This window comes from Lissotriton helveticus, chromosome 4_2 (assembly GCF_964261635.1).
Source record: "Lissotriton helveticus chromosome 4_2, aLisHel1.1, whole genome shotgun sequence".
Classification (NCBI taxonomy): Eukaryota; Metazoa; Chordata; class Amphibia; order Caudata; family Salamandridae; genus Lissotriton; species Lissotriton helveticus.
Window position 1 is genome coordinate 132,457,206 of NC_136064.1, and position 27,938 is coordinate 132,485,143.

The 27,938-nt window shown below is 41.2% G+C and overlaps 1 protein-coding gene across 1 annotated transcript in view; it reads right to left on the reverse strand.

Annotated features, from left to right (window-relative positions):
* Positions 1-203: 203 nt before the first annotated feature.
* The window catches only part of LOC144752116 (nicotinamide N-methyltransferase-like), a 51,429-nt gene continuing 23,694 nt past the window's right edge, over positions 204-27,938 (reverse strand). Inside the window, exons 2-3 of the mRNA XM_078640060.1 lie at positions 7,113-7,320; positions 204-1,137 (exon numbers count right to left, since the gene is read on the reverse strand). Coding sequence (XP_078496186.1) covers positions 633-1,137; positions 7,113-7,320 — 713 coding nt within the window. The 3' untranslated portion in view covers positions 204-632. The remainder of the gene's footprint in view (positions 1,138-7,112; positions 7,321-27,938) is intronic.

Consider the following 27,938-nt stretch of genomic DNA (forward strand, 5'->3'; position numbering starts at 1 on the left):
AGGGCCCAGAAATGATCACAAAGGAACCCACAGATTATTGTTTCAAAGGTGGCATCATGCTGACCAAGTGAGAAGATACAACCGGACTGTGCACCGTGCCCTGAAAAGCAGCTTCAAGTCTGTGCAGTCAAACGTCATGAGAAGCTGTGTTAGAAAGCATTGTTGATACACGCATGCAGATCAAATAACATACACACAGAAAATTAATGATGAAAACATTTATTTTTATGATTTCTAAAGCACCATATTTACTGAGGGCACCTTTCCTAGGAGCTCTGCTAATCTAACGGATGCTGGTGATTATTAAATGGCTTTATTTGAGGGATTGTGAAACATTATGAAACAAAGCCCTTGAGATTTAACCTGGGAAATAGAAAGAAATGGAAGATACATACAGCAGTTGCATGAACACTGGGCTTAAAGGATGAAAATGAAATTTGTAGAAACTTGAGGGGGGGAGAAAAGGAGAACATGAAGCAGAAACCAGAAGAGAGAAGAGGAGAGATGAGACATGGTGGGGCAGACAAAAACGAATTCTACCCCAAAGCAGCAAGAGAAGATACAGAAAGCAACCACACTCTTGATGCCAGCAGTGATGAGGAAAATAAGAGTGGAAACAGAGGAAATGTTACTCAGGTCAAAGGTGACGTGTCTGCTTCCTCTTGGGTTTGCAGGTCAATCAAGTGCGGGTCATCAGAGGATGGGGTGTCTACCACCTTGCGGGCGAAAGCATATATAAAGCTATGATAATCTCCCATCTCATACAAGCGGCGACATGTTCTTGGTAATACATGTAGATCCTCAATGACATAACCATTATCTTCAAGTGCTTTTCTCACAAATTCCGCCTCTATGCTTAGGTGTGGCCACTTGAACTTCCCAACCAGGAAATAGGTTTCTCCAAGGCATGCTATTATTATCAGATGCCCCCCCTTTTTCAAGAGCAAGGAAACATTCTTCAGGGCAATGCAGAAGGCCTCCTTGCTGGTCACGTGACACTCCAAGCAATGTGCCAGGAGCAGGCAGTCAGCTGGGGGCAGGACCACAGGGTGGAAGGGATTCCTTTGCATAACATCGTATTTAAGAACTTTTTTGATATTCGTCCTCAGCGTGTCCGCCTTCTCAGTCCCTGGTTCCCTAGAAATAAAGATACACACACAACTCATTTCATGTTTGATTGTTGAATTCAATATTCGCTTTTCCTTTTATGTCATAAGATGTTCTTTAACCTGGTTTCGAGACTTGCAATTTGGTGTTTTAGTTAAAAAGAGTCCTCTCTCTGAAGCACCTGTACAGCACATTTACCATGGGTGGTATGGCGGGCCCATCTGCACTGCCCACAGGTCCCCAGTGCTTCCAGTCCAGACCCCAGCACACAAATTTTGATTATGGGTGGCATGGCGGGCCCATCTGCACTGCCCATAGGTACCAGTGCTTACAGTCCAGCCCACAGCACTCTGAACATGTCATAGGTAAATGTAACAACATATATAAAATAACACCCTGCTAGCATACATTACATAACACCCTGGGGAGGTAACAGCATACATAAAATAACACCCTACAGAGGTAACCACATACATAAAATAACACCCTGCTGAAGTAAAAGCATAGTTAAAATAACACCCTGCTGAAGTAAAAGGGGAGAGGGGTTGGCCTAACGGCTAAGGTGCTAGACCTCGGACCTGGGGAACTTGGTTCGAGTCTCGGTAACCACGCCAAAAAACCCCTGTGATTCTGGGCAAATCACTTAATCTCCCCGTGCCTAAAAAATGAAAGTAACTGGTGCTATGTAAAGCGCTCTGATAACTGATTCGGTTTGGTTCAAGTTCGCGCTATATAAAACTCTCTAAAAAAAAAAACCAAAAAAAAAAAAGCATAGTTAAAATAACACCCTGCTGAAGTAAAAGCATAGATAAAATAACACCCTCCAGAGGTAACCGCATACATAAAATAATACCATGCTGAAGTAACAGTATACATTCAATTCAATTCTTTATTTGGTTAATAAAACACAATAACCATAAAAGTTCAGATAAAATCACAGTTATTAAACATAACAAATGTATCCAATGAACCGGAGTTAATTCTGATTTCCGCGATTTAAAAACTTTTTTTTAAAACGAAGAAATTGATACAACAGTTAAACTATTGTCAAGTTTCTGTAAAGCTAAAAAGGCGGGCGACAGCGATTTATTTCCATGGTCTTTAGTAAAGGAACAAACCACCTTCGCCTGAGAATTGTATAAAATTTACAAAAGAAAAGAATATGCATATCTGATTGTTCAGACAAATCATCACAAGGACACTTAATCAAGATTTTCGACCAGTCATTTCAAGCGGGGAAGCTAAGTGACCTGAACAACAGATTAAATCTAAAACGAGTTAACAAAAACCTATCGTAGGCACTCTTTTGTAATTTAGCATATGGCTGCATTTTTCTGATCATAGTGAAAGGAACTCTCTATGACACCCGGGAGTATTGAAACCCATGATCATAGTCAAAGGAACTCTCTATGACACCTAGGAGTATTGTCACCCATGATCATAATCAAAGGAACTCTCTATGACACCTGGGAGTATTGTCGCCCATGATCATAGTCAAAGGAACTCTCTATGACACCCGGGAGTATTGTCACCCCTGATCATAGTCAAAGGAACTCTCTATGACACCTGGGAGTATTGTCGCCCATGATCATAGTCAAAGGAAGTCTCTTTGACACCCGGGAGTATTGTCAGCCATGATCATAGTCAAAGGAACTCTCTATGACACTTGGGAGTTTTATCAGCCATGATCATAGTCAAAGGAACTCTCTATGACACCCGGGAGTGTTGTCAGCCATGATCATAGTCAAAGGAACTCTCTATGACACCCGGGAGTATTGTCACCCATGATCATAGTCAAAGGAACTCTCTATGACACTTGGGAGTATTATCACCCATGATCATATTCAAAGGAACTCTCTATGACACCTGGGAGTATTGTCACCCATGATCATAGTCAAAGGAACTCTCTATGACACCCGGGAGTATTGTCACCCATGATCATAGTCAAAGGAACTCTCTATAACACCTGGGAGTATTGTCAGCCATGACCATAGTCAAAGGAAGTCTCTTTTACACCCGGGAGTATTGTCACCCATGATCATAGTCAAAGGAACTCTCTATGACACTTGGGAGTATTGTCACCCATGATCATAGTCAAAGGAACTCTCTATGACACCTGGGAGTATTGTCACCCATGATCATAGTCAAAGGAACTCTCTATGACACCTGGGAGTATTGTCACCCATGATCATAGTCAAAGAAACTCTCTATGACACCTGGGAGTATTGTCACCCATGATCATAGTCAAAGGAACTCTCTATGACACCCGGGAGTATTGTCAGCCATGATCATAGTCAAAGGAACTCTCTATGACACCTGGGAGTATTGTCACCCATGATCATATTCAAAGGAACTCTCTATGACACCCGGGAGTATTGTCACCCATGATCATAGTCAAAGGAACTCTCTATGACACCTGGGAGTATTGTCACCCATGATTATAGTCAAAGGAACTCTCTATGACACCCGGGAGTATTGTCACCCATGATCATAGTCAAAGGAACTCTCTATGATACCCGGGAGTATTGTCAGCCATGATCATAGTCAAAAGAACTCTCTATGACACCCGGGAGTATTGTCACCCATGATCATAGTCAAAGGAACTCTCTATGACACCCGGGAGTATTGTCACCAATGATCATAGTCAAAGGAACTCTCTATGACACCCGGGAGTATTGTCAGCCATGATCATAGTCAAAGGAACTCTCTATGACACCCGGGAGTATTGTCACCCATGATCATAGTCAAAGGAACTCTCTATGACACCCGGGAGTATTGTCAGCCATGATCATAGTCAAAGGAACTCTCTATGACACCCGGGAGTATTATCAGCCATGATCATAGTCAAACGAACTCTCTATGGCACCTGGGAGTATTGTCAGCCATGATCATATTCAAAGGAACTCTCTATGACACCTGGGAGTATTGTCAGCCATGATCATAGTCAAAGGAACTCTCTATGACACCTGGGAGTATTGTCACCCATGATCATAGTCAAAGGAACTCTCTATGACACCTGGGAGTATTGTCGCCCATGATCATAGTCAAAGGAACTCTCCATAACACCTGGGAGTTTTGTCGCCCATGATCATAGTCAAAGGAACTCTCTATACCACCTGGAAGTATTGTCGCCCATGATCATATTCAAAGGAACTCTCTATGACACCCGGGAGTATTGTCAGCCATGATCATAGTCAAAGGAAGTCTCTTTGACACCCGGGAGTATTGTCAACCATGATCATAGTCAAAGGAACTCTCTATGACACCTGGGAGTATTGTCGCCGATGATCATATTCAAAGGACCTCTCTATGACACCCGGGAGTATTGTCAGCCATGATCATAGTCAAAGGAAGTCTCTTTGACACCCGGGAGTATTGTCAGCCATGATCATAGTCAAAGGAACTCTCTATGACACCTGGGAGTATTGTCGCCCATGATCATATTCAAAGGAACTCTCTATGACACCCGGGAGTATTGTCAGCCATGATCATAGTCAAAGGAAGTCTCTTTGACACCTGGGAGTATTGTCAGCCATGATCATAGTCAAAGGAAGTCTCTTTGACACCCGGGGAATATTGTCACCCATGATCATAGTCAAAGGAACTCTCTATGACACCTGGGAGTATTGTCACCCATGATCATAGTCAAAGGAACTCTCTATGACACTTGGGAGTATTGTCACCCATGATCATAGTCAAAGGAACTCTCTATGACACCCGGGAGTATTGTCAGCCATAGCCATAGACATAGGAACTCTCTATGACACCCGGGAGTATTGTCAGCCATGATCATAGTCAAAGGAGCTCTCTATGACACCCGGGAGTATTGTCAGCCATGATCATAGTCAAAGGAACTCTCTATGACACCTGGGAGTATTGTCACCCATGATCATAGTCAAAGGAACTCTCTATGACACCCGGGAGTATTGTCAGCCATGGCCATAGACATAGGAACTCTCTATGACACCCGGGAGTATTGTCAGCCATGATCATAGTCAAAGGAACTCTCTATGACACCCGGGAGTATTGTCACCCATGATCATAGTCAAAGGAACTCTCTATGACACCCGGGAGTATTGTCAGCCATGGCCATAGACATAGGAACTCTCTATGACACCCGGGAGTATTGTCAGCCATGGCCATAGACATAGGAACTCTCTATGACACCCGGGAGTATTGTCAGCCATGATCATAGTCAAAGGAACTCTCTATGACACCCGGGAGTATTGTCACCCATGATCATAGTCAAAGGAACTCTCTATGACACCTGGGAGTATTGTCACCCATGATCATAGTCAAAGGAACTCTCTATGACACCCGGGAGTATTGTCACCCATGATCATAGTCAAAGGAACTTTCTATGACACCCGGGAGTATTGTCAGCCATGGCCATAGACATAGGAGCTTTTGTGCATTTCCACCCATCATAACATCATGCTACTGAAACATGTCTAGGGCCCGCCCTTTCTTGAGTGCACACCTAGACAATGGATAAGGTGATGTCTGTACTTTGTGACACATCTAAAAGGGCCATCATGAACGTTAGTTTTCTGGACTGAGTAGCCCAAGTGGTGCTCTATTTCCCAGATTGTAATCACATCTCACAAGTCTTAGACACGCCCTCTCATGTTAGTTGGTGGTGTGACTCTCACTCACCTCCGCTGCATTTACCCCAGTCACGCTGTTTGCACTGCGTGGGAACACATTTACTACCTCTTCCTTGTAGTAACAATGCTTGTAGCTTGTGCTCAGTGAAACCCTCACCCTGTTTAGAAATGAAACAAAGAGTCTTCTTTTTTAAATCTTCTATCTGTGCTCAGTGCTTAGAGGCTCTATGTGTATGTGTGAGCTATGAGTATCAATCGATGATGCGTTCCAGGACAGGTTAAACACACCCCGTTGTAGTGTCACGGCATAGGGAGATTTGTTACCTTAGGAAATACCTACACTTTTCCAGACAGATCCAACAGTATGAAGTCAAAAAGTAACCAAAATTGTCAAGGGCAAGTGCCTGGGGTGATGAGTGTGGGGTCAGAAGATGTGTCTTTGGTATATGCTCAGCGCCAGGACACCTTGGGGTAACAGTTGCGCTTTAGAAATGATAATAACATAACATAACATATTCAAATGTTTGCCAAACCGGTCCTAATTAACAGAGTTAATTGTTGAGTGAGAGATTCCAATAAAATGCACTAAAATGTGATACAATGTGCTGAGGCCAAAGAGTTGATTGCATCTGAAGCTGACAAAGCCCCTCCCTTACAAGAGGCCTGCACCGCCAGATTGTCAATTTTCCTTTGGCTCAGGTGGCTCAGACCTCTCAATCTTATCTATGAGGCAACGCAAGGCTACCTTTTTCTGCATCAAGGTTTCTTTCATTATTGTTGTGTTGAGTCTTCTCACGCAACACCCATGGGTTTTGACACAGCCCCAGATTTACAACATCACGTAGACCTGGGCAGCGCCAACAACTTACACTTCCCCAGAGCAGGCGCAACAAGGAGAAATGTCTACATTTCTCCTTCTTTTTTCTTCTTTCCACATGTGCTGCAGCTCACATAGAACAAGGTAAATGCCTCTTGTGATTGTTTTTGTGCAGAAAGGTGTCAGTTCCTGCACAAGAACAGTTATGTCAAAAACACAAAATTGCCTGCTTCGGTGCTCGCAGCAATTTTTTTTTGCACTGATGCTGGCTGGATGGAGAGAAACGCACCATGTCTTTTAAATATGGTGTATTCCTACCCTTTCAAATTGGTGTAGTGTGGCACAGCAAAATCACTTGTGGTGATGCCTCTGCTCTATGCTAATTCATTATAGATGAGGCCCTAAGTATGGACAGTGATACGCTGGTTGTCTGAGGTTTACACACCTGCCTTTGATTAACTTGGCTGGAGTAGAGTAGAGCTAGAGAACTGTTGACTTGTATTTGATGCCTAGATTTGTGTACCACAATCTTGGTGAGAAGCAGTGCAGTTATAAACAGTTATTTTTAATAAACCTGTTACCCATTGGCTTGATGTTCAGAAGCAACTTCTACTGCATAATTGATGTCGATAGCGTCAGGTGCCTTTGTCCTCCATTTCTCCACCTCCGCGATGCATTCATCAGTGGGTCCCCCAACAATGAAGTCTCTGAAATGTTCACAGGCTGGAAGAGTGTAGGGGAAGTAAAGACCAATGGACATCTGAATCAGCACCTCACCTTTGACAGCATCTAATTACAGAAATAAAATGATTGGTCAATGAGAGAAGAAAGTCATTTGAAATATCTTATGGATCTCGCTATTCTCTTTTTAGTTAATCTTTAAACTCATGCCGTCAATGCTCCATATTTTTCAGAAAAACATAAAAATGGATTTGTATGATATGGATCTGTAAAATTACGACGAGGCTTATTTACAAGCCCAATGTACTACTGGTCCGTCACTTTTTTGACATTCCTGCAGCACACAGTGCAGACCCACATCTGTCTATATCCTGCATGTCTTTTCATCGCCTCATAGATATGGTGGAAGGCAATGCTGCACAAGTGGCTGCATTGCATCACAGTGCCCCGGGGAGTCATGCCATGGGCATTGCGGTGGGTGTTCATGTGATGGCCCAAGGTTTTTCAAGAAATTTCCATATTTACAACACAGCATGAATCTGGGAATATGTCAGAACCATTTGCCTACCCAAGGGAGGCGTAATTGTAGTTATTTGTGTAACACTTATTGCAGTAAAACAGTGAAAACACCACACAAAAATAATCCAATACTGTTTAGAACAATAGATCCTGATTTATTAAAAAGAACAAGAACAAAATGTCCAAAATCCAATAAATAAAACCAGAGTTGTACATATTTGAAGAATATCTGTAAATCCAGTGCTTGAAAGTCAATAGTTTAAGGGGTGGACTGGGTCAAATCTGAAAAGTCAAGTTGACTGCAATGGTAGAGCGGTTTGGATTCAGACGCCACAAAGGAATGGCAGAAACAGAACCTTCTCAGAGAACAAGCGTCAACATCAAGGAGAGGCTGTGAGGAACAGAGGTGGTGCAGTGTATTCCTCAATGATCTGGAGGATTGTAGACCATGTGTGAGCGCTGAACCGTGCAGTTGGGTCTCTGCTTTGACATCGAGCTTCATTGATGAAGGTAATGTGTCATTTTTTAGCTCTTCTGGCGGTCCTGTGTTATCTCTGAGCCTCAGCGATGATGGCACTGTGTCATTTCCAACCCACGCAGTCGGGACTTTGAGGGTTTTTCAGCAGAACAGCACAGAAAACCACTTCTGACGCCCTGGACTAGAGGGATGACCTCAGTCAGAGGTAGGAGTCACAGATGGCATAGTCCAGGTGATAGATGGAGAGTTGCAGGTAGTCTTTGATATCCCTGAGACTGCAGAACAGGAGGCAAGCAGTGAAGCCCTTGGAGTCACTCTCAGTTCAAGTCGTAAAAATCAATTCACTCTCACCCAGACAAAGAGAGCAGCAGTGAGAAGATAGGGCAGCACAGCAGACAAGCAGATCTTCCAGAGCAGCAGTCACAAAGAGTATCAGTTTTTCCACTGTACAGCAGACCTATTTCCTGGCCGAGTATCCACAGGTCCATAAGTGAAATAAAATAGTGTGGTCTGATGTCTAATATTTGTACTTTGGTGCACTGGTTCTGGTAGGTGGTAGAAGCTTTTAGAAGGGTACTTTGCAGTGCACATTAGTCCTCCCTTTCTTACCCAGGCTCTATGCACACTATAGGGGGATATGCAGCTCTGTGTGTGTACACAGTCACAGCACTATTTAGATGCAAGTATCAGCTCTTCCGTCCCCTCTTAATGTAGGAAGGCCCATCAGTCTTGTGATAGGCCATCAGGATTGAAATAACACACCTCGGCTCCCTTTGTGTTTGACTGTCAATTGGGAATGCTCAAAGCCCAGTTGTCACCCAACCCAGATGTGTATTGGAGGCAGGCTGTGGCACACAGGGCGTAGGAGCATTTTTAAATTTCTAGTCATAAATAAAACTTTACCATTAAAGAGTATTTATCAAGTCCAAATGTAATAAACATGATTTTCCTACTGCTACTCATTCAGTAATTACACTTTATTAGATATATTAAGTAAACCCAAATGCTAACCTCAGAGAGGGGTGGGCCTCACAGTAGTGAAAAATGAATTTTCTGAGTTTTTCACTTCCAGGGTATAAAAAAACCTAAAAAGTATATGTGCTGCCTTATACTTATACAATACCCTGTCGTAGGAGGTACCTAAGAGGTGACGTATATGTAATGAAAAGGGAGGATAAGGCTTAACAAGGTTTTAAATGCTGAGTCAACATGGCAGTGAAACTACACAAACAGACTCTTCAGTGGCAGGCTTGAGACTTGTTTGCAGGGCTTCTAAAGGGGGTGGCACGGTCAGTGCTGCAGGCCCTCTAGTAGCATTTAATTTAAAGGCTCAGGGCACATATAGGGCATTTTACTAGGGACTTGCAGGTAAATTAACTATTCCAATTGTGGATACACCAATGTTACCATGTTTTAGGGGAATAAGCACATGCACTTTAGCACAGATTAGCAGTGGTAAAGTGCCAGAGTCATAAGGCATCAAAACAGAGCAGCAAAAAGTAAGACAAAGGAGGCAAAGTGTTTCTGGGAAGATCTCCCTAAGGCCGACAGGTCTAACAGGGATGCTAGAGTCATAATCCTCAATGTGCATCCTCATAGTTTTTCCTTTTTAATCTTACCCAGGGTGCTGCCAATAAACTATTTATTTTACCCATAAGGTATTTTTAACATCTGGATGCCTAAAACTGTCTAATACTGAATAATCAAGAACTCCATTCAACAGGTTAAGTCCGTCCTGGTTGTGCTACCTAGTCCATCCGTGTTCTACTAACTAGCCTCGATGGCATAAAGTTACCAATGATGAAGAATGCCACAAAAGAGTGAGGGAAGCTTAATTATTATTACCTCTGGATCCTCTGGGACCATAATAGTACCCATTGAATGCAATTCACTGCACTAGTTGTGGCATAGAGTTATGAGCAATCCTAAACATCACTAACTTCACTTGAATTGTTTGTGAATTTCTGGGTTGCTTAATCATTTTCAGTGGGGTAGTGTTTTGTATGCTAAACTTTAACATTTGCTCTGCTAATAGTGTGGCTGTGATTAGTAAGTAATAGCTGCAGTATCTGTGAAAAACATACATTATTAACAGGGAGGTCATGTTGTGTTTGCCCGATTTCCTCTCTATGCCCTAATTGTGCGAAATGGATTTGCTCATAACACCATAAAACAAAAAAAGTTAAGCTTAGTTATGGCTCGTACACAATGTGAAAAAAACCACAGAAATTTGCCAATTAATGTACAGTAAATGAGGCATAATTTTCACCCGCACCATGAACTGCTTATGACCTCACACATTACATCAATCAATCAATCAATCAGTGGTTTGTTAAAGCGCGACTACTCACCCTTAAGGGTCTCAAGGCGCTATGGGTGGGGGGGGGGTGCAGGTTCCATTCCATCAAGGAGGGGGTCTGTCGAAGAGCCAGGTTTTCAGGTTTCTTGCGAAGATGGGGAGCGATGTTGTCTGTCTGAGGTGGAGCGGGAGGGCGTTCCATGCTTTGGCCGCGAGGAAGGAGAAGGAGCGGCCTCCCGATCTGGTCTTTCTGGTGCGGGGGACCACATGCCATGTTTAATGACCCCATGAATTATAGCATAGTTAGCATTTTAAATTAAATTAACATAACATAACTCGTGTATTTGTAAAGACCACTTATCACCCGTGGGTCTCAAGGTGCTGAATAACAGATGTCTAGTGTTAACATACCTGATAAAATCACTGATGATATAAGTCATGATACTGTTGTTCACAATAATTTATGAACGCTAACAAAGTATTAATCAAGAACGTAGGATGAAAACGCACAGGTGTTTTGTCTCTATAGGAGCAGTTTCAGCGACTGGACTTAGACTACTCAAAGCAGTCAATTTCTACCGTGCATAGTGAAGACTATAAGCCTCAGGCATTAGCTCCTTGGAAAAGTACTACTCAAAGCAGTCAGTTTCTACCGTGCATAGTGAAGACTATAAGCCTCAGGCATTTGCTACTTGGAAAAGTACTACTCAAAGCAGTCAATTTCTACCGTGCATAGTGAAGACTATAAGCCTCAGGCATTAGCTACTTGGAAAGTACTACTCAAAGCAGTCAGTTTCTACCGTGCATAGTGAAGACTATAAGCCTCAGGCATTAGCTACTTGGAAAAGTACTACTCAAAGCAGTCACTTTCTACCGTGCATAGTGAAGACTATAAGCCTCAGGCATTAGCTCCGTGGAAAAGTACTACTCAAAGCAGTCAATTTCTACCGTGCATAGTGAAGACTATAAGCCTCAGGCATTAGCTCCTTGGAAAAGTACTACTCAAAGCAGTCAGTTTCTACCGTGCATAGTGAAGACTATAAGCCTCAGGAATTAGCTACTTGGAAAAGTACCACTCAAAGCAGTCAGTTTCTACCGTACATAGTGAAGACTATAAGCCTCAGGCATTAGCTACTTGGAAAAGTGCTACTCAAAGCAGTCAATTTCTACTGTGCATAGTGAAGACTATAAGCCTCAGTCATTAGCTACTTGGAAAGTACTACTCAAAGCAGTCAATTTCTACTGTGCATAGTGGAGACTATAAGCCTCAGGCATTAGCTACTTGGAAAGTACTACTCAAAGCAGTCAATTTCTACTGTGCATAGTGAAGACTATAAGCCTCAGGCATTTGCTACTTGGAAAAGTACTACTCAAAGCAGTCAATTTCTACCGTGGATAGTGAAGACTATAAGCCTCTGGCATTAGCTACTTGGAAAAGTACTACTCAAAGCAGGTAATTTCTACTGTGCATAGTGAAGACTATAAGCCTCAGGCATTAGCTACTTGGAAAGTACTACTCAAAGCAGTCAATTTCTACCGTGCATAGTGAAGACTATAAGCCTCAGGCTTTAACTACTTGGAAAAGTACTACTCAAAGCAGTCAGTTTCTACCGTGCATAGTGAAGACTATAAGCCTCAGGCTTTGGCTACTTGGAAAAGTACTACTCAAAGCAGTCAATTTCTACCGTGCATAGTGAAGACTATAAGCCTCAGGCTTTAGCTACTTGGAAAAGTACTACTCAAAGCAGTCAATTTCTACTGTGCATAGTGAAGACTATAAGCCTCAGGCATTAGCTACTTGGAAAATTACTACTCAAAGCAGCCAATTTCTACTGTGCATAGTGAAGACTATAAGCCTCAGGCATTAGCTACTTGGAAAGTACTACCCAAAGCAGTCAATTTCTACTGTGCATAGTGAAGACTATAAGCCTCAGGCATTAGCTACTTGGAAAAGTACTACTCAAAGCAGTCAATTTCTACTGTGCATAGTGAAGACTATAAGCCTCAGGCATTAGCTACTTGGAAAAGTACTACTCAAAGCAGTCAATTTCTACTGTGCATAGTGAAGACTATAAGCCTCAGGCATTAGCTACTTGGAAAATTACTACTCAAAGCAGCCAATTTCTACTGTGCATAGTGAAGACTATAAGCCTCAGGCATTAGCTACTTGGAAAGTACTACTCAAAGCAGTCAATTTCTACTGTGCATAGTGAAGACTATAAGCCTCAGGCATTAGCTACTTGGAAAAGTACTACTCAAAGCAGTCGATTTCTACTGTGCATAGTGAAGACTATAAGCCTCAGGCTTTAGCTACTTGGAAAAGTACTACTCAAAGCAGTCGATTTCTACTGTGCATAGTGAAGACTATAAGCCTCAGGCATTAGCTACTTGGAAAATTACTACTCAAAGCAGCCAATTCCTACTGTGCATAGTGAAGACTATAAGCCTCAGGCTTTAGCTACTTGGAAAAGTACTACTCAAAGCAGTCAATTTCTACTGTGCATAGTGAAGACTATAAGCCTCAGGCATTAGCTACTTGGAAAGTACTACTCAAAGCAGTCAATTTCTACTGTGCATAGTGAAGACTATAAGCCTCAGGCATTAGCTCCTTGGAAAAGTACTACTCAAAGCAGTCAATTTCTACTGTGCATAGTGAAGACTATAAGCCTCAGGCATTAGCTACTTGGAAAATTACTACTCAAAGCAGCCAATTTCTACTGTGCATAGTGAAGACTATAAGCCTCAGGCATTAGCTACTTGGAAAGTACTACTCAAAGCAGTCAATTTCTACTGTGCATAGTGAAGACTATAAGCCTCAGGCATTAGCTACTTGGAAAAGTACTACTCAAAGCAGTCGATTTCTACTGTGCATAGTGAAGACTATAAGCCTCAGGCTTTAGCTACTTGGAAAAGTACTACTCAAAGCAGTCAATTTCTACTGTGCATAGTGAAGACTATAAGCCTCAGGCATTAGCTACTTGGAAAATTACTACTCATAGCAGCCAATTTCTACTGTGCATAGTGAAGACTATAAGCCTCAGGCTTTAGCTACTTGGAAAAGTACTACTCAAAGCAGTCAATTTCTACTGTGCATAGTGAAGACTATAAGCCTCAGGCATTAGCTCCTTGGAAAAGTACTACTCAAAGCAGTCAATTTCTACTGTGCATAGTGAAGACTATAAGCCTCAGGCTTTAGCTACTTGAAAAAGTACTACTCAAAGCAGTCAATTTCTACTGTGCATAGTGAAGACTATAAGCCTCAGGCATTAGCTACTTGGAAAATTACTACTCAAAGCAGCCAATTTCTACTGTGCATAGTGAAGACTATAAGCCTCAGGCATTAGCTACTTGGAAAGTACTACTCAAAGCAGTCAATTTCTACTGTGCATAGTGAAGACTATAAGCCTCAGGCATTAGCTACTTGGAAAAGTACTACTCAAAGCAGTCGATTTCTACTGTGCATAGTGAAGACTATAAGCCTCAGGCTTTAGCTACTTGGAAAAGTACTACTCAAAGCAGTCGATTTCTACTGTGCATAGTGAAGACTATAAGCCTCAGGCATTAGCTACTTGGAAAATTACTACTCAAAGCAGCCAATTTCTACTGTGCATAGTGAAGACTATAAGCCTCAGGCTTTAGCTACTTGGAAAAGTACTACTCAAAGCAGTCAATTTCTAATGTGCATAGTGAAGACTATAAGCCTCAGGCATTAGCTACTTGGAAAGTACTACTCAAAGCAGTTAATTTCTACTGTGCATAGTGAAGACTATAAGCCTCAGGCATTAGCTCCTTGGAAAAGTACTACTCAAAGCAGTCAATTTCTACTGTGCATAGTAAAGACTATAAGCCTCAGGCATTAGCTACTTGGAAAATTACTACTCAAAGCAGCCAATTTCTACTGTGCATAGTGAAGACTATAAGCCTCAGGCATTAGCTACTTGGAAAGTACTACTCAAAGCAGTCAATTTCTACTGTGCATAGTGAAGACTATAAGCCTCAGGCATTAGCTACTTGGAAAAGTACTACTCAAAGCAGTCGATTTCTACTGTGCATAGTGAAGACTATAAGCCTCAGGCTTTAGCTACTTGGAAAAGTACTACTCAAAGCAGTCGATTTCTACTGTGCATAGTGAAGACTATAAGCCTCAGACATTAGCTACTTGGAAAATTACTACTCAAAGCAGCCAATTTCTACTGTGCATAGTGAAGACTATAAGCCTCAGGCTTTAGCTACTTGGAAAAGTACTACTCAAAGCAGTCAATTTCTACTGTGCATAGTGAAGACTATAAGCCTCAGGCATTAGCTACTTGGAAAGTACTACTCAAAGCAGTCAATTTCTACCGTGCATAGTGAAGACTATAAGCCTCAGGCATTAGCTCCTTGGAAAAGTACTACTCAAAGCAGTCAATTTCTACTGTGCATAGTGAAGACTATAAGCCTCAGGCTTTAGCTACTTGGAAAAGTACTACTCAAAGCAGTCAGTTTCTACCGTGCATAGTGAAGACTATAAGCCTCAGGCTTTAGCTACTTGGAAAAGTACTACTCAAAGCAGTCAGTTTCTACCGTGGATAGTGAAGACTATAAGCCTCAGGCATTAGCTCCTTGGAAAAGTACTACTCAAAGCAGTCAATTTCTACTGTGCATAGTGAAGACTATAAGCCTCAGGCATTAGCTACTTGGAAAATTACTACTCAAAGCAGCCAATTTCTACTGTGCATAGTGAAGACTATAAGCCTCAGGCATTAGCTACTTGGAAAGTACTACTCAAAGCAGTCAATTTCTACCGTGCATAGTGAAGACTATAAGCCTCAGGCATTAGCTACTTGGAAAAGTAATACTCAAAGCAGCCAATTTCTACCGTGCATAGTGAAGACTATAAGCCTCAGGCTTTAGCTACTTGGAAAAGTACTACTCAAAGCAGTCAATTTCTACTGTGCATAGTGAAGACTATAAGCCTCAGGCATTAGCTACTTGAAAAGTAATACTGAAAGCAGTCAATTTCTACTGTGCATAGTGAAGACTATAAGCCTCAGGCTTTAGCTACTTGGAAAAGTACTACTCAAAGCAGTCAGTTTCTACCGTGCATAGTGAAGACTATAAGCCTCAGGCTTTAGCTACTTGGAAAAGTACTACTCAAAGCAGTCAATTTCTACCGTGCATAGTGAAGACTATAAGCCTCAGGCATTAGCTACTTGGAAAATTACTACTCAAAGCAGCCAATTTCTACTGTGCATAGTGAAGACTATAAGCCTCAGGCATTAGCTACTTGGAAAGTACTACTCAAAGCAGTCAATTTCTACCGTGCATAGTGAAGACTATAAGCCTCAGGCTTTAGCTACTTGGAAAAGTACTACTCAAAGCAGTCAGTTTCTACCGTGCATAGTGAAGACTATAAGCCTCAGGCTTTAGCTACTTGGAAAAGTACTACTCAAAGCAGTCAATTTCTACTGTGCATAGTAAAGACTATAAGCCTCAGGCTTTAGCTACTTGGAAAAGTACTACTCAAAGCAGTCAATTTCTACTGTGCATAGTGAAGACTATAAGCCTCAGGCATTAGCTACTTGGAAAATTACTACTCAAAGCAGCCAATTTCTACTGTGCATAGTGAAGACTATAAGCCTCAGGCATTAGCTACTTGGAAAGTACTACTCAAAGCAGTCAATTTCTACTGTGCATAGTGAAGACTATAAGCCTCAGGCATTAGCTACTTGGAAAAGTACTACTCAAAGCAGTCAATTTCTACTGTGCATAGTGAAGACTATAAGCCTCAGGCATTAGCTACTTGGAAAAGTACTACTCAAAGCAGTCAATTTCTACTGTGCATAGTGAAGACTATAAGCCTCAGGCATTAGCTACTTGGAAAAGTACTACTCAAAGCAGCCAATTTCTACTGTGCATAGTGAAGACTATAAGCCTCAGGTATTAGCTACTTGGAAAGTACTACTCAAAGCAGTCAATTTCTACTGTGCATAGTGAAGACTATAAGCCTCAGGCATTAGCTACTTGGAAAAGTACTACTCAAAGCAGTCGATTTCTACTGTGCATAGTGAAGACTATAAGCCTCAGGCTTTAGCTACTTGGAAAAGTACTACTCAAAGCAGTCGAATTCTACTGTGCATAGTGAAGACTATAAGCCTCAGGCATTAGCTACTTGGAAAATTACTACTCAAAGCAGCCAATTTCTACTGTGCATAGTGAAGACTATAAGCCTCAGGCTTTAGCTACTTGGAAAGTACTACTCAAAGCAGTCAATTTCTACTGTGCATAGTGAAGACTATAAGCCTCAGGCATTAGCTACTTGGAAAGTACTACTCAAAGCAGTCAATTTCTACTGTGCATAGTGAAGACTATAAGCCTCAGGCATTAGCTCCTTGGAAAAGTACTACTCAAAGCAGTCAATTTCTACTGTGCATAGTGAAGACTATAAGCCTCAGGCATTAGCTACTTGGAAAATTACTACTCAAAGCAGCCAATTTCTACTGTGCATAGTGAAGACTATAAGCCTCAGGCATTAGCTACTTGGAAAGTACTACTCAAAGCAGTCAATTTCTACTGTGCATAGTGAAGACTATAAGCCTCAGGCATTAGCTACTTGGAAAAGTACTACTCAAAGCAGTCGATTTCTACTGTGCATAGTGAAGACTATAAGCCTCAGGCTTTAGCTACTTGGAAAAGTACTACTCAAAGCAGTCGATTTCTACTGTGCATAGTGAAGACTATAAGCCTCAGGCATTAGCTACTTGGAAAATTACTACTCAAAGCAGCCAATTTCTACTGTGCATAGTGAAGACTATAAGCCTCAGGCTTTAGCTACTTGGAAAAGTACTACTCAAAGCAGTCAATTTCTACTGTGCATAGTGAAGACTATAAGCCTCAGGCATTAGCTACTTGGAAAGTACTACTCAAAGCAGTCAATTTCTACCGTGCATAGTGAAGACTATAAGCCTCAGGCATTAGCTCCTTGGAAAAGTACTACTCAAAGCAGTCAATTTCTACTGTGCATAGTGAAGACTATAAGCCTCAGGCTTTAGCTACTTGGAAAAGTACTACTCAAAGCAGTCAGTTTCTAGCGTGCATAGTGAAGACTATAAGCCTCAGGCTTTAGCTACTTGGAAAAGTACTACTCAAAGCAGTCAGTTTCTACCGTGGATAGTGAAGACTATAAGCCTCAGGCATTAGCTCCTTGGAAAAGTACTACTCAAAGCAGTCCATTTCTACTGTGCATAGTGAAGACTATAAGCCTCAGGCATTAGCTACTTGGAAAATTACTACTCAAAGCAGCCAATTTCTACTGTGCATAGTGAAGACTATAAGCCTCAGGCATTAGCTACTTGGAAAGTACTACTCAAAGCAGTCAATTTCTACCGTGCATAGTGAAGACTATAAGCCTCAGGCATTAGCTACTTGGAAAAGTAATACTCAAAGCAGCCAATTTCTACCGTGCATAGTGAAGACTATAAGCCTCAGGCTTTAGCTACTTGGAAAAGTACTACTCAAAGCAGTCAATTTCTACTGTGCATAGTGAAGACTATAAGCCTCAGGCATTAGCTACTTGAAAAGTAATACTCAAAGCAGTCAATTTCTACTGTGCATAGTGAAGACTATAAGCCTCAGGCTTTAGCTACTTGGAAAAGTACTACTCAAAGCAGTCAGTTTCTACCGTGCATAGTGAAGACTATAAGCCTCAGGCTTTAGCTACTTGGAAAGTACTACTCAAAGCAGTCAATTTCTACTGTGCATAGTGAAGACTATAAGCCTCAGGCATTAGCTACTTGGAAAAGTACTACTCAAAGCAGTCGATTTCTACTGTGCATAGTGAAGACTATAAGCCTCAGGCTTTAGCTACTTGGAAAAGTACTACTCAAAGCAGTCGAATTCTACTGTGCATAGTGAAGACTATAAGCCTCAGGCATTAGCTACTTGGAAAATTACTACTCAAAGCAGCCAATTTCTACTGTGCATAGTGAAGACTATAAGCCTCAGGCTTTAGCTACTTGGAAAAGTACTACTCAAAGCAGTCAATTTCTACTGTGCATAGTGAAGACTATAAGCCTCAGGCATTAGCTACTTGGAAAGTACTACTCAAAGCAGTCAATTTCTACTGTGCATAGTGAAGACTATAAGCCTCAGGCATTAGCTACTTGGAAAGTACTACTCAAAGCAGTCAATTTCTACCGTGCATAGTGAAGACTATAAGCCTCAGGCATTAGCTCCTTGGAAAAGTACTACTCAAAGCAGTCAATTTCTACTGTGCATAGTGAAGACTATAAGCCTCAGGCTTTAGCTACTTGGAAAAGTACTACTCAAAGCAGTCAGTTTCTAGCGTGCATAGTGAAGACTATAAGCCTCAGGCTTTAGCTACTTGGAAAAGTACTACTCAAAGCAGTCAGTTTCTACCGTGGATAGTGAAGACTATAAGCCTCAGGCATTAGCTCCTTGGAAAAGTACTACTCAAAGCAGTCCATTTCTACTGTGCATAGTGAAGACTATAAGCCTCAGGCATTAGCTACTTGGAAAATTACTACTCAAAGCAGCCAATTTCTACTGTGCATAGTGAAGACTATAAGCCTCAGGCATTAGCTACTTGGAAAGTACTACTCAAAGCAGTCAATTTCTACCGTGCATAGTGAAGACTATAAGCCTCAGGCATTAGCTACTTGGAAAAGTAATACTCAAAGCAGCCAATTTCTACCGTGCATAGTGAAGACTATAAGCCTCAGGCTTTAGCTACTTGGAAAAGTACTACTCAAAGCAGTCAATTTCTACTGTGCATAGTGAAGACTATAAGCCTCAGGCATTAGCTACTTGAAAAGTAATACTCAAAGCAGTCAATTTCTACTGTGCATAGTGAAGACTATAAGCCTCAGGCTTTAGCTACTTGGAAAAGTACTACTCAAAGCAGTCAGTTTCTACCGTGCATAGTGAAGACTATAAGCCTCAGGCTTTAGCTACTTGGAAAGTACTACTCAAAGCAGTCAATTTCTACTGTGCATAGTGAAGACTATAAGCCTCAGGCATTAGCTACTTGGAAAAGTACTACTCAAAGCAGTCAATTTCTACTGTGCATAGTGAAGACTATAAGCCTCAGGCATTAGCTACTTGGAAAATTACCACTCAAAGCAGTCAATTTCTACTGTGCATAGTGAAGACTATAAGCCTCAGGCATTAGCTACTTGGAAAGTACTACTCAAAGCAGTCAGTTTCTACCGTGCATAGTGAAGACTATAAGCCTCAGGCTTTAGCTACTTGGAAAAGTACTACTCAAAGCAGTCAATTTCTACTGTGCATAGTGAAGACTATAAGCCTCAGGCATTAGCTACTTGGAAAATTACTACTCAAAGCAGCCAATTTCTACTGTGCATAGTGAAGACTATAAGCCTCAGGCATTAGCTACTTGGAAAGTACTACTCAAAGCAGTCAGTTTCTACCGTGCATAGTGAAGACTATAAGCCTCAGGCTTTAGCTACTTGGAAAAGTACTACTCAAAGCAGTCAGTTTCTACCGTGCATAGTGAAGACTATAAGCCTCAGGCTTTAGCTACTTGGAAAAGTACTACTCAAAGCAGTCAATTTCTACTGTGCATAGTGAAGACTATAAGCCTCAGGCTTTAGCTACTTGGAAAAGTACTACTCAAAGCAGTCAATTTCTACTGTGCATAGTGAAGACTATAAGCCTCAGGCATTAGCTACTTGGAAAATTACTACTCAAAGCAGCCAATTTCTACTGTGCATAGTGAAGACTATAAGCCTCAGGCATTAGCTACTTGGAAAGTACTACTCAAAGCAGTCAATTTCTACTGTGCATAGTGAAGACTAAAAGCCTCAGGCATTAGCTACTTGGAAAAGTACTACTCAAAGCAGTCAATTTCTACTGTGCATAGTGAAGACTATAAGCCTCAGGCATTAGCTACTTGGAAAAGTACTACTCAAAGCAGTCAATTTCTACTGTGCATAGTGAAGACTATAAGCCTCAGGCATTAGCTACTTGGAAAATTACTACTCAAAGCAGCCAATTTCTACTGTGCATAGTGAAGACTATAAGCCTCAGGCATTAGCTACTTGGAAAGTACTACTCAAAGCAGTCAATTTCTACTGTGCATAGTGAAGACTATAAGCCTCAGGCATTAGCTACTTGGAAAAGTACTACTCAAAGCAGTCGATTTCTACTGTGCATAGTGAAGACTATAAGCCTCAGGCTTTAGCTACTTGGAAAAGTACTACTCAAAGCAGTCGATTTCTACTGTGCATAGTGAAGACTATAAGCCTCAGGCATTAGCTACTTGGAAAATTACTACTCAAAGCAGCCAATTTCTACTGTGCATAGTGAAGACTATAAGCCTCAGGCATTAGCTACTTGGAAAGTACTACTCAAAGCAGTCAATTTCTACCGTGCATAGTGAAGACTATAAGCCTCAGGCATTAGCTACTTGGAAAAGTAATACTCAAAACAGCCAATTTCTACCGTGCATAGTGAAGACTATAAGCCTCAGGCTTTAGCTACTTGGAAAAGTACTACTCAAAGCAGTCAATTTCTACTGTGCATAGTGAAGACTATAAGCCTCAGGCATTAGCTACTTGAAAAGTAATACTCAAAGCAGTCAATTTCTACTGTGCATAGTGAAGACTATAAGCCTCAGGCTTTAGCTACTTGGAAAAGTACTACTCAAAGCAGTCAGTTTCTACCGTGCATAGTGAAGACTATAAGCCTCAGGCTTTAGCTACTTGGAAAGTACTACTCAAAGCAGTCAATTTCTACTGTGCATAGTGAAGACTATAAGCCTCAGGCATTAGCTACTTGGAAAAGTACTACTCAAAGCAGTCGATTTCTACTGTGCATAGTGAAGACTATAAGCCTCAGGCTTTAGCTACTTGGAAAAGTACTACTCAAAGCAGTCGAATTCTACTGTGCATAGTGAAGACTATAAGCCTCAGGCATTAGCTACTTGGAAAATTACTACTCAAAGCAGCCAATTTCTACTGTGCATAGTGAAGACTATAAGCCTCAGGCTTTAGCTACTTGGAAAAGTACTACTCAAAGCAGTCAATTTCTACTGTGCATAGTGAAGACTATAAGCCTCAGGCATTAGCTACTTGGAAAGTACTACTCAAAGCAGTCAATTTCTACTGTGCATAGTGAAGACTATAAGCCTCAGGCATTAGCTCCTTGGAAAAGTACTACTCAAAGCAGTCAATTTCTACTGTGCATAGTGAAGACTATAAGCCTCAGGCATTAGCTACTTGGAAAATTACTACTCAAAGCAGCCAATTTCTACTGTGCATAGTGAAGACTATAAGCCTCAGGCATTAGCTACTTGGAAAGTACTACTCAAAGCAGTCAATTTCTACTGTGCATAGTGAAGACTATAAGCCTCAGGCATTAGCTACTTGGAAAAGTACTACTCAAAGCAGTCGATTTCTACTGTGCATAGTGAAGACTATAAGCCTCAGGCTTTAGCTACTTGGAAAAGTACTACTCAAAGCAGTCGATTTCTACTGTGCATAATGAAGACTATAAGCCTCAGGCATTAGCTACTTGGAAAAGTACTACTCAAAGCAGTCAATTTCTACTGTGCATAGTGAAGACTATAAGCCTCAGGCATTAGCTACTTGGAAAGTACTACTCAAAGCAGTCAATTTCTACCGTGCATAGTGAAGACTATAAGCCTCAGGCATTAGCTCCTTGGAAAAGTACTACTCAAAGCAGTCAATTTCTACTGTGCATAGTGAAGACTATAAGCCTCAGGCTTTAGCTACTTGGAAAAGTACTACTCAAAGCAGTCAGTTTCTAGCGTGCATAGTGAAGACTATAAGCCTCAGGCTTTAGCTACTTGGAAAAGTACTACTCAAAGCAGTCAGTTTCTACCGTGGATAGTGAAGACTATAAGCCTCAGGCATTAGCTCCTTGGAAAAGTACTACTCAAAGCAGTCCATTTCTACTGTGCATAGTGAAGACTATAAGCCTCAGGCATTAGCTACTTGGAAAATTACTACTCAAAGCAGCCAATTTCTACTGTGCATAGTGAAGACTATAAGCCTCAGGCATTAGCTACTTGGAAAGTACTACTCAAAGCAGTCAATTTCTACCGTGCATAGTGAAGACTATAAGCCTCAGGCATTAGCTACTTGGAAAAGTAATACTCAAAGCAGCCAATTTCTACCGTGCATAGTGAAGACTATAAGCCTCAGGCTTTAGCTACTTGGAAAGTACTACTCAAAGCAGTCAATTTCTACTGTGCATAGTGAAGACTATAAGCCTCAGGCATTAGCTACTTGGAAAAGTACTACTCAAAGCAGTCAATTTCTACTGTGCATAGTGAAGACTATAAGCCTCAGGCATTAGCTACTTGGAAAATTACCACTCAAAGCAGTCAATTTCTACTGTGCATAGTGAAGACTATAAGCCTCAGGCATTAGCTACTTGGAAAGTACTACTCAAAGCAGTCAGTTTCTACCGTGCATAGTGAAGACTATAAGCCTCAGGCTTTAGCTACTTGGAAAAGTACTACTCAAAGCAGTCAATTTCTACTGTGCATAGTGAAGACTATAAGCCTCAGGCATTAGCTACTTGGAAAATTACTACTCAAAGCAGCCAATTTCTACTGTGCATAGTGAAGACTATAAGCCTCAGGCATTAGCTACTTGGAAAGTACTACTCAAAGCAGTCAGTTTCTACCGTGCATAGTGAAGACTATAAGCCTCAGGCTTTAGCTACTTGGAAAAGTACTACTCAAAGCAGTCAGTTTCTACCGTGCATAGTGAAGACTATAAGCCTCAGGCTTTAGCTACTTGGAAAAGTACTACTCAAAGCAGTCAATTTCTACTGTGCATAGTGAAGACTATAAGCCTCAGGCTTTAGCTACTTGGAAAAGTACTACTCAAAGCAGTCAATTTCTACTGTGCATAGTGAAGACTATAAGCCTGAGGCATTAGCTACTTGGAAAATTACTACTCAAAGCAGCCAATTTCTACTGTGCATAGTGAAGACTATAAGCCTCAGGCATTAGCTACTTGGAAAGTACTACTCAAAGCAGTCAATTTCTACTGTGCATAGTGAAGACTAAAAGCCTCAGGCATTAGCTACTTGGAAAAGTACTACTCAAAGCAGTCAATTTCTACTGTGCATAGTGAAGACTATAAGCCTCAGGCATTAGCTACTTGGAAAAGTACTACTCAAAGCAGTCAATTTCTACTGTGCATAGTGAAGACTATAAGCCTCAGGCATTAGCTACTTGGAAAATTACTACTCAAAGCAGCCAATTTCTACTGTGCATAGTGAAGACTATAAGCCTCAGGCATTAGCTACTTGGAAAGTACTACTCAAAGCAGTCAATTTCTACTGTGCATAGTGAAGACTATAAGCCTCAGGCATTAGCTACTTGGAAAAGTACTACTCAAAGCAGTCGATTTCTACTGTGCATAGTGAAGACTATAAGCCTCAGGCTTTAGCTACTTGGAAAAGTACTACTCAAAGCAGTCGATTTCTACTGTGCATAGTGAAGACTATAAGCCTCAGGCATTAGCTACTTGGAAAATTACTACTCAAAGCAGCCAATTTCTACTGTGCATAGTGAAGACTATAAGCCTCAGGCTTTAGCTACTTGGAAAAGTACTACTCAAAGCAGTCAATTTCTACTGTGCATAGTGAAGACTATAAGCCTCAGGCATTAGCTACTTGGAAAGTACTACTCAAAGCAGTCAATTTCTACTGTGCATAGTGAAGACTATAAGCCTCAGGCATTAGCTCCTTGGAAAAGTACTACTCAAAGCAGTCAATTTCTACTGTGCATAGTGAAGACTATAAGCCTCAGGCATTAGCTACTTGGAAAATTACTACTCAAAGCAGCCAATTTCTACTGTGCATAGTGAAGACTATAAGCCTCAGGCATTAGCTACTTGGAAAGTACTACTCAAAGCAGTCAATTTCTACTGTGCATAGTGAAGACTATAAGCCTCAGGCATTAGCTACTTGGAAAAGTACTACTCAAAGCAGTCGATTTCTACTGTGCATAGTGAAGACTATAAGCCTCAGGCTTTAGCTACTTGGAAAAGTACTACTCAAAGCAGTCGATTTCTACTGTGCATAGTGAAGACTATAAGCCTCAGGCATTAGCTACTTGGAAAATTACTACTCAAAGCAGCCAATTTCTACTGTGCATAGTGAAGACTATAAGCCTCAGGCTTTAGCTACTTGGAAAAGTACTACTCAAAGCAGTCAATTTCTACTGTGCATAGTGAAGACTATAAGCCTCAGGCATTAGCTACTTGGAAAGTACTACTCAAAGCAGTCAATTTCTACCGTGCATAGTGAAGACTATAAGCCTCAGGCATTAGCTCCTTGGAAAAGTACTACTCAAAGCAGTCAATTTCTACTGTGCATAGTGAAGACTATAAGCCTCAGGCTTTAGCTACTTGGAAAAGTACTACTCAAAGCAGTCAGTTTCTACCGTGCATAGTGAAGACTATAAGCCTCAGGCTTTAGCTACTTGGAAAAGTACTACTCAAAGCAGTCAGTTTCTACCGTGGATAGTGAAGACTATAAGCCTCAGGCATTAGCTCCTTGGAAAAGTACTACTCAAAGCAGTCAATTTCTACTGTGCATAGTGAAGACTATAAGCCTCAGGCATTAGCTACTTGGAAAATTACTACTCAAAGCAGCCAATTTCTACTGTGCATAGTGAAGACTATAAGCCTCAGGCATTAGCTACTTGGAAAGTACTACTCAAAGCAGTCAATTTCTACCGTGCATAGTGAAGACTATAAGCCTCAGGCATTAGCTACTTGGAAAAGTAATACTCAAAGCAGCCAATTTCTACCGTGCATAGTGAAGACTATAAGCCTCAGTCATTAGCTACTTGGAAAGTACTACTCAAAGCAGTCAATTTCTACTGTGCTTAGTGAAGACTATAAGCCTCAGGCATTAGCTACTTGGAAAGTACTACTCAAAGCAGTCAATTTCTACTGTGCATAGTGAAGACTATAAGCCTCAGGCATTTGCTACTTGGAAAAGTACTACTGAAAGCAGTCAATTTCTACCGTGGATAGTGAAGACTATAAGCCTCTGGCATTAGCTACTTGGAAAAGTACTACTCAAAGCAGGTAATTTCTACTGTGCATAGTGAAGACTATAAGCCTCAGGCATTAGCTACTTGGAAAGTACTACTCAAAGCAGTCAATTTCTACCGTGCATAGTGAAGACTATAAGCCTCAAGCTTTAGCTACTTGGAAAAGTACTACTCAAAGCAGTCAATTTCTACTGTGCATAGTGAAGACTATAAGCCTCAGGCATTAGCTACTTGAAAAGTACTACTCAAAGCAGTCCATTTCTACCGTGCATAGTGAAGATTATAAGCCTCAGGCTTTAGCTACTTGGAAAAGTACTACTCAAAGCAGTCAGTTTCTATCGTGGATAGTGAAGACTATAAGCCTCAGGCATTAGCTCCTTGGAAAAGTACTACTCAAAGCAGTCAATTTCTACTGTGCATAGTGAAGACTATAAGCCTCAGGCATTAGCTCCTTGGAAAAGTACTACTCAAAGCAGTCAATTTCTACTGTGCATAGTGAAGACTATAAGCCTCAGGCTTTAGCTACTTGGAAAAGTACTACTCAAAGCAGTCAGTTTCTACCGTGCATAGTGAAGACTATAAGCCTCAGGCTTTAGCTACTTGGAAAAGTACTACTCAAAGCAGTCAGTTTCTACCGTGCATAGTGAAGACTATAAGCCTCAGGCTTTAGCTACTTGGAAAAGTACTACTCAAAGCAGTCAATTTCTACTGTGCATAGTGAAGACTATAAGCCTCAGGCATTAGCTACTTGGAAAAGTACTACTCAAAGCAGTCAGTTTCTACCGTGCATAGTGAAGATTATAAGCCTCAGGCTTTAGCTACTTGGAAAAGTACTACTCAAAGCAGTCAGTTTCTACCGTGCATAGTGAAGACTATAAGCCTCAGGCTTTAGCTACTTGGAAAAGTACTACTCAAAGCAGTCAGTTTCTACTGTGCATAGTGAAGACTATAAGCCTCAGGCATTAGCTACTTGGAAAAGTACTACTCAAAGCAGTCAGTTTCTACCGTGCATAGTGAAGACTATAAGCCTCAGGCATTAGCTACTTGGAAAAGTACTACTCAAAGCAGTCAATTTCTACTGTGCATAGTGAAGACTATAAGCCTCAGGCATTAGCTACTTGGAAAAGTACTACTCAAAGCAGTCAGTTTCTACCGTGCATAGTGAAGACTATAAGCCTCAGGCATTAGCTACTTGGAAAAGTACTACTGAAAGCAGTCAGTTTCTACCGTGCATAGTGAAGATTATAAGCCTCAGGCTTTAGCTACTTGGAAAAGTACTACTCAAAGCAGTCAGTTTCTACCGTGCATAGTGAAGACTATAAGCCTCAGGCTTTAGCTACTTGGAAAAGTACTACTCAAAGCAGTCAATTTCTACCGTGCATAGTGAAGACTATAAGCCTCAGGCATTAGCTACTTGGAAAGTACTACTCAAAGCAGTCAATTTCTACCGTGCATAGTGAAGACTATAAGCCTCAGGCATTAGCTCCTTGGAAAAGTACTACTCAAAGCAGTCAATTTCTACTGTGCATAGTGAAGACTATAAGCCTCAGGCTTTAGCTACTTGGAAAAGTACTACTCAAAGCAGTCAGTTTCTAGCGTGCATAGTGAAGACTATAAGCCTCAGGCTTTAGCTACTTGGAAAAGTACTACTCAAAGCAGTCAGTTTCTACCGTGGATAGTGAAGACTATAAGCCTCAGGCATTAGCTCCTTGGAAAAGTACTACTCAAAGCAGTCCATTTCTACTGTGCATAGTGAAGACTATAAGCCTCAGGCATTAGCTACTTGGAAAATTACTACTCAAAGCAGCCAATTTCTACTGTGCATAGTGAAGACTATAAGCCTCAGGCATTAGCTACTTGGAAAGTACTACTCAAAGCAGTCAATTTCTACCGTGCATAGTGAAGACTATAAGCCTCAGGCATTAGCTACTTGGAAAAGTAATACTCAAAGCAGCCAATTTCTACCGTGCATAGTGAAGACTATAAGCCTCAGGCTTTAGCTACTTGGAAAAGTACTACTCAAAGCAGTCAATTTCTACTGTGCATAGTGAAGACTATAAGCCTCAGGCATTAGCTACTTGAAAAGTAATACTCAAAGCAGTCAATTTCTACTGTGCATAGTGAAGACTATAAGCCTCAGGCTTTAGCTACTTGGAAAAGTACTACTCAAAGCAGTCAGTTTCTACCGTGCATAGTGAAGACTATAAGCCTCAGGCTTTAGCTACTTGGAAAGTACTACTCAAAGCAGTCAATTTCTATTGTGCATAGTGAAGACTATAAGCCTCAGGCATTAGCTACTTGGAAAAGTACTACTCAAAGCAGTCAATTTCTACTGTGCATAGTGAAGACTATAAGCCTCAGGCATTAGC